The sequence below is a fragment of the Bactrocera tryoni genome, chromosome 2 (assembly GCF_016617805.1).
Source record: "Bactrocera tryoni isolate S06 chromosome 2, CSIRO_BtryS06_freeze2, whole genome shotgun sequence".
Lineage (NCBI taxonomy): Eukaryota > Metazoa > Arthropoda > Insecta > Diptera > Tephritidae > Bactrocera > Bactrocera tryoni.
Genome location: NC_052500.1, coordinates 7,390,858 through 7,403,335, shown reverse-complemented (window position 1 = coordinate 7,403,335; position 12,478 = coordinate 7,390,858). Strand labels below are relative to the sequence as shown.

Here is a 12,478-nt window from a genome sequence, read left to right as displayed (position 1 = left end):
TATTTTTTACACAAAAAATACATATTTTTCGCAAATTTAATAGTAAAAAATAATAATTTTTTATACTAAATATTTTTTTTGCGTAAAAAATTTAACAATTTGGGAAATAGCAAAAAATGACATAAAGTATATTTTTTTATTAATTGATGTTATCACACATATGTACATATGTATTTTACGCTAAAAATACATGTTTTTCGCAAAATTAACAATTTGGAAAATAGTAAAAACTAATAACTTTAACCAACTATTTTTTACGTTAATTTTTTTTTTTAATTTTCAAAAAATAATTATTTTTTACCAAATATTTTTTACGTAAAAAATTTAATTTTGGGAAATAATAAAAAATAATTTTATACCAAATATTTTTTTACGTAAAAAATTTAAAAATTTTGAGAAATAGTAAAAAGAATTATTAGTTTTTTTTTTTAATTAATTGATTTTTTTTTCTCTGATGTAACCAAAAATATATACTTTATCTGAATAAAAAAAAATTTATTTAAAATGCTCTTCTAATTAATACTTGTTAGAATCAAATAAATCTGCAAAATTACAAAATTCTTACTAAAAACGTAGCCTTTTTGCATTAAACTTTAATTTTATATATGTAAATTTGTATGTGTGTAAATTGTTTCCTTCTTAATAATTCTCTCTTCAGACGCAGCCAACTAAAGACCACATGCTCTCTTGACTTTGCCACCGCGCGAATCGTTTTACAATTTTTGTAAGTTTTTCTGTGAACTATTTGTTTACAGAATTTGTTAAAAGCTATTAAATATCATTACAATCAACTTTATTTTGCGCTAAGTTCTTCATTGCCATGCTCTTTTTCTTTACATTCTTTAGACTTGCTTTAATTAGTTTCTATTTTAATTTTGTTTTGCTTGATTTAAAAGTTTTAAGTGTAAAATTTCGCTCTTATGTATACTTTTTAACTATAATTATATATTTTTCATTAATTTTTATAAATAGTAAATAAAAAGCAAAGTTAAATTATACATATATATTATATATACATAAATTATTGTTTAGCGCAATCTGCGTATACATATAAAGATCTATATAATATATTTTACGCAGATCATTAGTTACATGCGTTTACAGCAATGTTTATAATATTGGCGACCATATTAAATGTGAAAAATGCCACCACGCCGTCACACATGCGCAGATCTGCGTGACGTTATGCTTTCTCTTTTAGGTAATTGCATTTGAAGTGGAATATTTTATTTGAAAATTTTTAAATATTTGTGTTTTCATTTTTTAAATATTTGTGTTTTCATTTTTTAAATATATATATTTCATGTTTTTTTTATAACAAATAAAGTTTTTAACGCAATACATGCTTTTATAATAGGATATTGAACTTATTTTAATAATAAATATTCATACGGAACAATTAAACCTAAAAAATATCTCTATTTATATTTATTTACATTTCTTTATTTTTATTTTTTGTTTTTGCATACAGAGTTGTACGAAAACAAATTTGTGCTTTTTGTTACTTCTAATTAGTTTTTTTATTCATAGAATATACTTGTTTTCTGTACTCTAAATTTAAACATACATATGTATGTATGTAGGTATACATTTAAGCCGGTGTCTTTACATATTTAAATTTTCTATACATCTACATATTTCAAAAATTACATAATCGTCGAAAATATTAATTTTGCTTCAAGTGGGTTTTATATGTACATTTGTGTTTAGGATCCGATTGTGTTTTTTTCGACACAAAATCGTCATAATATTGAAATGAAAGCAGATTATGTAAAGTAATAGAAGAATAGACTGCCGTAAACCGTTAGAATATTGTATTAATATTTTGCATATACTATGTATGCATAAATATATAATAAAAATTAAATATTATATATGCCAATTCTTTAGAAAAGTTTAAATATTTTGGAGTAAATATATGTATGTACATATGTAATGTAAAAAATACATCTTAAGCCACTTCCAAGTAATAAATTTTTATACTAATTTTAAATAGCCTGTTTTCGCTCTACGAAAATGCAAGATATATGTAGTTTCGTTAAATTTATTTATTTTTCAATGCAAGTCAAAGACCAAATACAAACTGTGTGATCCACACACCCATTAAGTAAAAAAATTGTAAAAATTTCGTAATGCTTTGGACAGAATTGAATTTTGAGTTGGATACGACAAGAGTTGGAAAGAATAGGTGTCAAAATATTAAAAAAAAAGAACTAAAACATATAAATATTAATAAAAAATGAATAAAATTAAATAAATAAAACAAAAATAAAATAAAATTAAAAAATTTCAAAAAAAATTTTAAATTACAAAAAAAAAATTAAAAAATTATTAAAAAGAATAAAATAAATTTACACAATAAATTTTGTTTCACTCCAATCACGGGTACTTGAAATAAATTATGTTACATAAAATAATCATAAAAGAATAACAAAATATAGGACAAAATTTACGATTTTAATAAAAAAAATAAAATTATAGACTAACAAAATATTGGTAATATAAGTAAAAAAAATATTTAAAAAATGTGAAGATTTGATTAACATTGGTTATTTGTTTTGAAACATTGAGAAAAAAAATTTTTATATTAAAAAAAATTTCAAAACCAAGAAACATAAAAAAAATGCAAAACTCGTAAAATATAAAACAAAGCCTTATCGTCTGCGAATTAAAATTAAATTTTTTGTTATTTCAATTCAGTTCAAGTGTCGTCTTTGAAAAAAACCTTTTCGTAGAAAAGTTAATTTACGTAAACTAAAAACAAAATAAAACAAAAAAGTAATTTAAAAAACGTATTTTAAAAATATTTTGAATTGAATACCAAAATTAAATTAATAATCAAAAATAATAATGAAAAATCAAAATTTAAAATTTAAAAAATACAGGTGTATATATTTCAAGAATGATTAGCTATAAAATTTTTTACTTTTTTTAATAAATAAAACAAATAACAAAAATTTTATAAAAAAATTGATTTCCGAATTTTCTGTAGTAAAAAGCAATCCGAAAAGAGGATCTATATATATATTTTTTTTTGGAAATCATTACAAATGCTGCGCAAAACTAATCCAAACAGATAAGCAAAATAATGTAAACATTTTTAATTCAATATTACACAATAACAGCGCTATTAAATAATTTTATATGTATAGCATTCAAGTCAATAATTTTTTTTATTTTTGTATAAATTATGTATAAAATATAAACATGAAATGAAAAGTAATGCCATATTTATAAAAACAAAAGAAAATAAAAATATTACAGTCACATATTAAGTCTGTCCAAACAGAATTCTACTTGTTTAACTATGGATATACGCGAACAAAGTAATCGTGACATACTATATATATTTATGCAAGACCCTTTATTGCTCAAAAGTTAGGTACGGTTTTAATAGTTGAAAATACTTGTAAAAAGCTAAATTTCGTATTCCAAACAAGTACTCATCAGCTGTTGGACTTCAGTGCAAAACAAAAGCCAATAGTAATATTCACTTTACGTAAAACTTATTTGTTTAATTGGACAAGTGTCAAATGCATATATTTATGTACAGTTACAATTCTATTAAAATATAGCAAAAAAATAAATTAATTTAATTTATGCAAACATTTGTTTGTTATTGTTGTTGTTTCGTTCCCTTCCTAGCCTATTCAATTAAAGTTGCCCAAGAATAAGCCAAAGCGGTCGGTGTAAGGTCCGTTATTAGTCATACCAAAATAAATACGTACATACACTTAATTCTGCAATGTTGTGGCTACTAATGGCGACGGCGTGTTGTCTGTGCTTGTACTCAGCTGCTTCATTGCAACTGCTACACTGCTTTCCACTGCACCAACACTACTGGCCGGTGTAAGAACTTTAGCCAAATCTGTAGTTTGCTCAACCTCATCCACAACGGTCTGCTTATCATCTGTTGAGCGTATGCGTTTAATGGGAGGCGGACTGCTTTGACTACTTTCGTTTGTGGCGGCATTTGCATAACTGTTATTGCTAAGCGTTGGCGGGCATTCACAAGCTCTCTTTTGTGGTGATGGAGCGAACGTTGGTGGCACTGTCACAGCTTCGCACTTGTATGTGCTGCTTTCTGTTGTGCTGCAGGCATATGTTGTTGTAGCTGTTGCTGTTGTATTATTTACGATAGTCGCAGCTGCTTGGCCAACAATTTGTACTTCCGTCTCATTGCTGTGCACTTCATGGCTGATCTTGTTGTATACCACCGGGAGCGTTTGTTTGGCGCAAATTGCGAATGCACTTGTTGTTGTTATTTCACTAACCACCTCTGCTTCCACTGATGGCGGTAAGAGTGGCGATAGCGGTCCACCATTTGCATCAATGTCATCTTCATCCTCATCGTCGTAAACATTACCGATAATGTCATTGCCCTCATCTTCGTCCCCCATATCAGACCACCACGATACTTGTGCACCTGGGAATACGTACGCTGAAACGGTGTCATGTGCATAGTAGGTGCCTTCAAGTAAACGTTCCGCTGCAGTACGGTATTTTTTGACACTGCGTCGTAAGGCGATATTTGCCGATTTATTTTCTACTAATTCTTTTGACATTTCTTGCGTAGTCTCTACTGTTGTATCTGTTGTTGCTGGTGTGGTTAGTGTGGTGTCTGCGCAGGTTGTTGTGGCGGTGTTCAAGTCTTCCAAGGTAGTTGTGCCACCACTATCTCCGAAATTTGTAATTGGTGGCGGTAGTGTGCCAACGATATTGTTCGAAATAAGCGCGGAGTTTGATGAGTCGCCCAAAATACCACTGTCTTTTGAGGAGTCTACGGATAAGTGCCGCGAATGCATACCGTAGGCGGTGTGATGTTGGGGCTCACTTACGCGCGCATTGAATGGTTGAAATGAACGATTTTCGAAATCCTCTGCATCTTGGGGATCTTCTAAGTAGTCTACGGTTACCAAATCGCTCGCTTCGTGTGTTTTTGTTAGCGGATGATTAAGTTCTAATATGGTGCTCTTGATTTTCTCAATCGCTTCGTTAGCCTCACTATTTGCCACTGTAGCAACGGGTTTAGCTAGCACCATGCCAGACGATGTGGAGGATTCGAATCCGCTGTCTGAATAGGCACCAGCTGAGCGTAGCGCTATATCTGTGGATGCGCTGGACTTGACTGATTGTGTGTCCGTATCTAGCATCTGTTGGGCGTACTCCTCACTTTCATCGTTGTTTTCTTCCTCTTCCAAGGGTAAAAGTTCTTTCGATTCTTTTAATACAACATTGTCGTAGCAGATTTCTTTCCAATCGTCTCCTAAATGATGACAAAGTTGATTGATAATAACATCTGAATCTCCCAATAATTCCACATCGAATTCAAGATGATGTAATTGCTCGCGATTGATAAGTATTTGGGGAACATTAGCTGGTATTGAGCTGGGTATCAATGCTACCGGCCGCACTTTAAGTGAAGAACCTATAACAATTAGCAGGTCGCATTTATCCTTGTCACTTGCCATGACTGTGTGAAACTCCTCAGGAAGACCTGTGCAACATGATTTGAATATTTTAAATGTAATTAGATTATAGAAGAAATATCATATATAAAAGTCATAAAATAATATTCTGTAAATAATACTAATTTAAAAAAAACAAAGCGAATTCTCAGAAATTTCAACAGCGCACTTACCTTCGCCAAAGAAAACAATGTCTGGCTTCATTATACCATTTTCCACAAGCTGTCTTAGGTCAGCGTCAGATACAGCATCGGAAGCGTTCACACTCTGCTGTACATTCGGCTGGCAACGTCTACAGACCGGGATGCGCTGTGAGAAAATATCTTCGCGTATTGCGTCAGCTGTGCACTTAACTTTGCATTTGGTGCAAGAAGCGGTTGAGAACGAACCATGACACTCAATAACATTTTTAATGCCAGCCACCTGTTCCAACGTATCGATATTTTGTGTATAATTCCGTAAAAGTTTCTGCTTCTCTTCGAGTAATTTGATGAAGCGATGACAAGGTGATGGTTTAAATTGTCCTGGATATATTTCGCGAGCAAACTTGAAGAATGGACGTGGATCACGTGAAAAGTAGTTGATGTCAAACATAGCTTGTGGATCAGGCAAATTGGGAAAATCTTTTGCCAAACGACTGTAGATACCGTCACTAGAACGAAAGTCTGGTATGCCACAAGATACAGACACACCGGCACCAGTCAGCACAATAATATTTGTCGATTGTTGTATCAATTGTATGACATCTTCAAATGTGTTAATATAACGTAGTTTCTGACGTCGCGGTGGTTCGGATAACATGCTAGCCAGAATGCGCCATAGCATCATGTCATTCACACCTGGCGCTATTGGATGTGCATTGGAAGGCAACATTTGTGAAAGCAAATCACGCGGATTAGCGCCAGCATGAATTTGCTTTTGTACCCAATTAATGGGGCGTGCGCTTATTGGTTTCCATTCACGGCCAGACATATCCGATAAGCCACTTAAATCAGAATAATCCGAATCAGATGTGGAGTCGTCACTGTCCTGGGAAACATCATTATTTGTATTACCACTAAATTCTTGGGACTCCTCATTTCCTTCCTCCACCAAATCATCATCTGTTTGATAACTGTCAGCGCCGTCATCTTCGCCATCATCATCGTCATGGTCTTCTTCATTTATACAATTGTCTTTTGTTGGCAGTTCGACAACATTCAATGGTGTTTCAATATTTGCCGCTGGAATTTCATCAGGTGAGGTAGATGCTGCTACCGCCACTGTTGCAGTTGTTGCTATACTTTCGCAGTTTGTTTTCATATTGCTTTCGCGTTCTGGTGCTATTGTTTGTGTATCAACTATTTCGGCGCCAAAATCAAAACTCTGTTTACTGGCCATGAGTGTTGTACAATTGGCCGACAAACATGTTTCATGTATTTTCACATCATGCAAATCACGCTTATCAGAATGTGAAGTGCCTATATGAGTTTCCTCGAAACTTTCCATCATTTCCACTTGGTTTATAGAAACCACCTTCTATGATAATAATGCGAAAACCCTTTCCTTATAATGTTGTATAAATGCAAATACAAAACTCTCTCTTTCCCACCTCAGATTGGAGACCAACAACTAACGCGTACTCTCTCGCACTCACTCCTCGCCTTGTTTATCCGTCCTCGTATGTTACGTTTTCGTCGCTGCTTCGTTGGTACACACAAAATTTTCCTTTCGTCTCTTTTGCTGATGTAAAATTTTTCTCCGCCGTTTTTTCACACTTTTCGCTAAGAAAAACCGCGTTTTTCATTTAACATTTTTTTCAATTTTTTTAATATTATTATTTATTCATATATTAATTAGAAATTCTAATAATAATTTTCGTAATTTTTGTTAATTTTTGCGAATATTTAACACGGTAATTGCAGCAAATGATCCTCGCCCAAACACAGACGAAAATATTTTTTGGTGGCTCGTCAATGACGTGAACAAAAATGGCCGTCGTCTGATAGGGTTGCTGTGTGCAATTCTAGTGCTTTCTCCAACTCTCGTTAAAGCGTAGTAGTATCTCGTTCTTTTCAAATTAGATGTAAGCGTCTGAACAACTTAATTGATTCATAATTTCTTATAGGATAAAATGCCACCAAATATTGAATAATAAGCAACGTTTTATTAACAATTTTGTGAAAAATTAAATGTTTATATATTCCAATCAATTCCTCTTTAACAACAATGCAACACTGAGTGGAAAATTTTCGCTCAGGTGCAAGGTGAGGGTTGCCAACAGGCTATTAATTACATTAAATTAATTCGAAATTCATTATTGGAAAAAATTGTTGTTAATATAAATGACAATCAGCAAAAGTACCTTGTAAGACATAGTACACCAGTATTGGGACCGATAAACCATTATATATAATATTATTAGAATGATATTTATATTTTTATATGTATACATGGGAAATCTTTTATACTCATTTACTGAAAAGTCTTGCAAATATGTATATAATTTCTAATTCACCATTTTTTATACGTCGCAACATCTACATCTATAAAAAATTATTTTTTAGGTTCTATTTTCAAATTGGAAATAAACAATAAAATCCCTATAAGATTTTCGAAAAGTTGACAACACATCAACAAAAGCGAATTGTCAATTTGGTCATCATTGCGTCGCCGTCGTTAACGAACGTAGGAAGAAGACAGAAAGCTTTCTCAATGCAAAATTTTCTCAACAGTTATTTTGTGTTTGTGACGACGGAAAATATTGAGGAAAATTGATTTTTTTGCCAAAAATTTAGAAAGTTTTAATTATGGAGAATGTAGAGCTGTACGAAATTCTTGGAGTGAATAAAAATTCAACAGATGCTGAAATTAAAAAGGTAAGCATTTGCAGGATTCGTTGTACGTACGAGACGAAGTTTAGCGAATGAATCAAATTGGCTAGAAAGCAGCGGATGCTTGCCGCAGTTCATTGAGAACGATAATATAAATATTGAATGCAACAGTTTAAAGCCCTTCGATGGCGTAAGCAAAAGTCGGAATTTTACAAACTCCCGTTAGGAACAAGTATAATTTCATTTAGCTTATGGAAGTTTAAAGTTACTTTAGGCATATTCGAGCGCGCCGCAAAGGGGGAAGCCTTTCATAACGCATCGCTGTTTGTCGGTTGTAATTATTTGCTATTTGCGGGGAATAAGTTCCACAAAACAGCTGATCGCTATAGGTTGACTTTGTTTACATTTATTGTATGGGGTAATTTTTTTTATTGTTATTCTGTAGTAATATTATAAGTAATCTATATATTAATAAAAAAAAAAAATTTCAGAATTATCGAAAATTGGCGAAAGAATTTCATCCGGACAAGAATCCAGAAGCTGGTGACAAATTTAAAGAAATATCATTTGCATATGAGATACTTTCTGATCCAGACAAACGTAAAATCTACGATCGCTATGGACTGAAAGGGCTACAAGAAGGCAGTGATGGTTTCGGCGATGCGTCAGAATTCTTCTCCCATTGGTTTCCATTCAGTGGCGGTCATAGTCATAGTAGTGGTGGCGGTGGAGGCAATAGTAGGGCGCGTGCAGCAGCACAAGTCGTTAAAAAACTAGAAGTGACGCTCGAAGAATTGTTCAACGGCAATGTCTCAAAGTCTATTGAATACACACGGACTTCCTATTGTGCGGCATGCGATGGTGAAGGTGGACCGAAAACTAATATGGATCAATGTAAAGCGTGCAATGGCACAGGTCGTACTGCAAACTACTCATTTATGGGTGCTTTTGTGAACGCATTTGAATCCGTAAGTAAAAATAAGTTAAATAAGTAATTCTTATGGTAAAACATTATTATTTTACATGCACATAGACCTGTCCGTCCTGTTATGGACGTGGCACAACCATACCAGAAGAATGCCGCTGCACCACTTGTAGCGGCAGTGGCTTGGTGGAAGAGGAGGTAAAGCAAGAAGTGCCTATTGAAAAAGGTGCACCAAATATGTTGAAAGTACTATTCGCATCAGCGGGCAATCAGCCTTTGGTAGGCGAGCGTGGCGATCTTATAGTTGTTTTAGTGCAAGCCGAACATCACGTTTTCATACGACGACAAAACGATTTATTCCTGCGTGATATACACATAAATGTTACCCAAGCATTATGTGGATTTGTGCATTGCTTCCAACATCTAGATGGACGCACCATATATATCACAAATAAACCAGGCGATGTTATAAAGCATGCCGAACTAAGAGTGGTCACCGGTGAGGGTATGCCTTTGCGCAATAATCCCTTTGAACGTGGCGATTTATTTGTGGAATTCAACATTGACTTCCCGGATGATAATTTCGCGACTATAGAACAAATGCAATTGCTAGAGACGCTACTACCACCACGCCCACCCTTCACAATGCCGGAAGATGCAGAAGAAGTTGTGATGATGGAAGTGCCACCCTTTGGCGAAGGAAGTCATGCTGGTGCACATGGTGGCATGGATGATGACGACGAAGATGGTACACCACATTTCGATAGTGTACAATGTCAAACGGGATAAAGCGCAGTGTGTAACGTAAAACGTAAAGCGCAGCTATATGTATGTGTAGATGTAGTTGAAAATATTGTGACAGTTGAAAAGGCAAATTTTTGGTGCGAATACGAAATTTTGTGCATGCACTATGCAGTACGATGAAAACGACCATGATGATAAAACCTAACCAATGATAAAAAATATAATTGATAATAAGCGCGTAAATGTAGTGTGTATTGCATACGTATGTACGTAGTGTGCTACGTTCAGTTAGTTTTTCTTATAATTTCACCTTTTTCTTTCACGTTACATTGTATGTATGCACTTTTTGGACTTAACATATTTTTGAAGCATTCAATTTGAACGTTTTTGTTTCACTTACACATTATCATTTACTTACTGTAATAATATAAACGCGATGTATGTTGTAAACAAACCGATTGGCGAGAGAAATGTTATTTTAATTCGGCAGCGTGCTGAGCACTGCTAAGCAAATTCTAATTTGTTGACCAAGACTAAATATCTTTAAATTAATAAATATACTAAAATAAATACTAAAAATGTGCACATTCCGCAAGGATTAATGGAATGTAAATATTTGGCGATTTATTGAAATGAAGACAACGCGGAAATTATTTAATGCTTGTGGCAGTCAAAAAGGTGACATTTGCAGTTATTTCTTAAACGCATTAGCTAATTTATTTTTTATTTTTAATTTTTTGTTTTAATTTTTGAAATGCAGCTGTTCGTGTTGCAAGCAAGTATGCTTACGAGAAAATTCTCGGAAACGAGTCAGCAGTAGTGTTACGAGTTTTGGACATAGCAATAATTCCACACACTCAATTTTCGTGCAACAACAATCAAAAACCAACAAACACACATTTTCTTTGCGTGAAACAGCAATCAAACACCAAAATTCATACATTGTCATTTCGTGAAACTACAATCAAAAAACATATATTACATAAACACTAACGTGGATTTAGGAGTAAGGTAATTTTTTACTTCTCTTTTGGTTTGAAGCGACATTGCTATTCGATATTTACGTAGGTAATCTGAGTTTTGAAGTATGTTCCCTCGAAAATGCTGAGTAGTATATAGTTAGGCCTTCAGAATACCCTCACACACTTTTTTGTTTTTTTAATTTACTTTTGCATATACTTAGTTGATTTTTCAGTATACATATGTACATATGTAGGTATATTGTTAATACTTGTATGTATATGAAAATATATTATATGTTATTATAATATATATGCCATATTATGCATTTATTATAATATTGTTATGAATATTCTTAAATGAATATGTACTTACATATGTATATCCCTATACATACATACTTAGATAGTTGTACAGAGAAATGTAACCCAAACGCTCATTATATTGGCGTATACTCATTAAGCATTCAAAGTTGATCAGTTTTTGAAATAATTGTTGAAGATTCAACATTCCGTCTGCTTGGCTAAGCGCTACTGCAAATCGATGCCGTTGACGCCATTGTCAATTTAAACAAATCACGCTTGATTAGGCTCGAACGCTTCAATGAGAGTCGTAGAACAATATACATTGTATATATGTATGTATGTATGTACACTGAGCGTTCTATACTGAACGTCGTATATTAAGTTTGCCACAAAACTACAAACAGACTATTTGCATTTTGTATCAAAAGTTGCTATTAATGGTAACTTCACTGTTATAGAAAATTTCGTCTCTCATGTAATAGTATAGAAGCGATTGTGACGAGAATTCATTCGCACTAAGTCTTACACTTCTAAATAGGGTTAGACCTTCACATCGTTCTGGATACTGCAGCAGATTAAACTTCTATTTATCCAGAATACTCCTATTAATCTGACAGCCTTCTCCCTTTGGTCCGACCCCGTCGAAACAGCACGTTTCCTGGGCCTTCTGTTGGATGACGTCGATGCCATCTTATCTAGTCCTTACCGTCCTAATGAGGATTAGGTACCCGTTACAACAACAACAGAATTGATTCGCACGATGGCCGGTTCTATGTTAACGGCATTGCCCAGATTTATTTCTACCAAAGGTGTCCTTTTGGCAATCTAATCCTACGAATGCATTGACCTCTAACCTTACCATTCCTGCCGTATCGTTAAATGATGTCAATTAAGGGGTTACATTGGTTCACGGCATCAAAAAAATGTGTTAATATTGTCCTAAATTCTCAAAAAGATCCGAGTAATAGTTTTGGAGATACAGCCTTGAAAAGTTGTGCGTTCGAGGTCAAAATGATATAGTCACTTAAAATTTTAAGCGCATTTTTCTCTAAATTGTGTTTTCAAAGTCGGTTGTCAAGATTTCTTGTGAACTTCTCAACCGTTCTTAATAAAAAATTTTACAGGTCTTCGAGATGTAATTTACAAGGTCTTTGACGAAGGATTTGTTTGTTCCATTTAGCTATTAAAAACAACGTCGAGAAATTGTCATCGAAATCTGCATGTTTTTGTAAAAACAAATTTAATTTTTTTTATTTTTCCTTC

The 12,478-nt window shown here is 33.2% G+C and overlaps 2 protein-coding genes across 2 annotated transcripts; one reads left to right on the top strand and one right to left on the bottom strand.

Moving 5' to 3' along the window:
* Positions 1 to 3,252: 3,252 nt before the first annotated feature.
* LOC120768138 (NAD-dependent histone deacetylase sirtuin-1) lies at positions 3,253 to 7,273 on the bottom strand. The gene is made up of 2 exons (XM_040094696.1): positions 5,642 to 7,273; positions 3,253 to 5,497 (listed from the first exon to the last, which is right to left on the bottom strand). Exons 1-2 carry the CDS (start codon positions 6,957 to 6,959, stop codon positions 3,735 to 3,737), a joined length of 3,081 nt encoding a protein of 1,026 aa, XP_039950630.1. The 5' UTR covers positions 6,960 to 7,273; the 3' UTR covers positions 3,253 to 3,734.
* Positions 7,274 to 8,086: 813 nt separating this feature from the next.
* LOC120768243 (dnaJ homolog subfamily A member 2) lies at positions 8,087 to 10,563 on the top strand. The gene is made up of 3 exons (XM_040094832.1): positions 8,087 to 8,326; positions 8,773 to 9,249; positions 9,315 to 10,563. Exons 1-3 carry the CDS (start codon positions 8,258 to 8,260, stop codon positions 9,993 to 9,995), a joined length of 1,227 nt encoding a protein of 408 aa, XP_039950766.1. The 5' UTR covers positions 8,087 to 8,257; the 3' UTR covers positions 9,996 to 10,563.
* Positions 10,564 to 12,478: the final 1,915 nt, after the last annotated feature.

Excerpts from the sequence above, each read along its gene's own strand:
- LOC120768138 (XM_040094696.1), bottom strand. The coding sequence starts at position 6,959 with ATGATGGAAAGTTTCGAGGAAACTCATATAGGCACTTCACATTCTGAT. Across the intron at positions 5,498-5,641 it reads CATTGTTTTCTTTGGCGAAG|GTCTTCCTGAGGAGTTTCAC; the intron begins GTAAGTGCGCTG and ends CATGTTGCACAG.
- LOC120768243 (XM_040094832.1), top strand. The coding sequence starts at position 8,258 with ATGGAGAATGTAGAGCTGTACGAAATTCTTGGAGTGAATAAAAATTCA. Across the intron at positions 8,327-8,772 it reads CAGATGCTGAAATTAAAAAG|AATTATCGAAAATTGGCGAA; the intron begins GTAAGCATTTGC and ends AAAAAATTTCAG. Across the intron at positions 9,250-9,314 it reads TTGTGAACGCATTTGAATCC|ACCTGTCCGTCCTGTTATGG; the intron begins GTAAGTAAAAAT and ends ACATGCACATAG.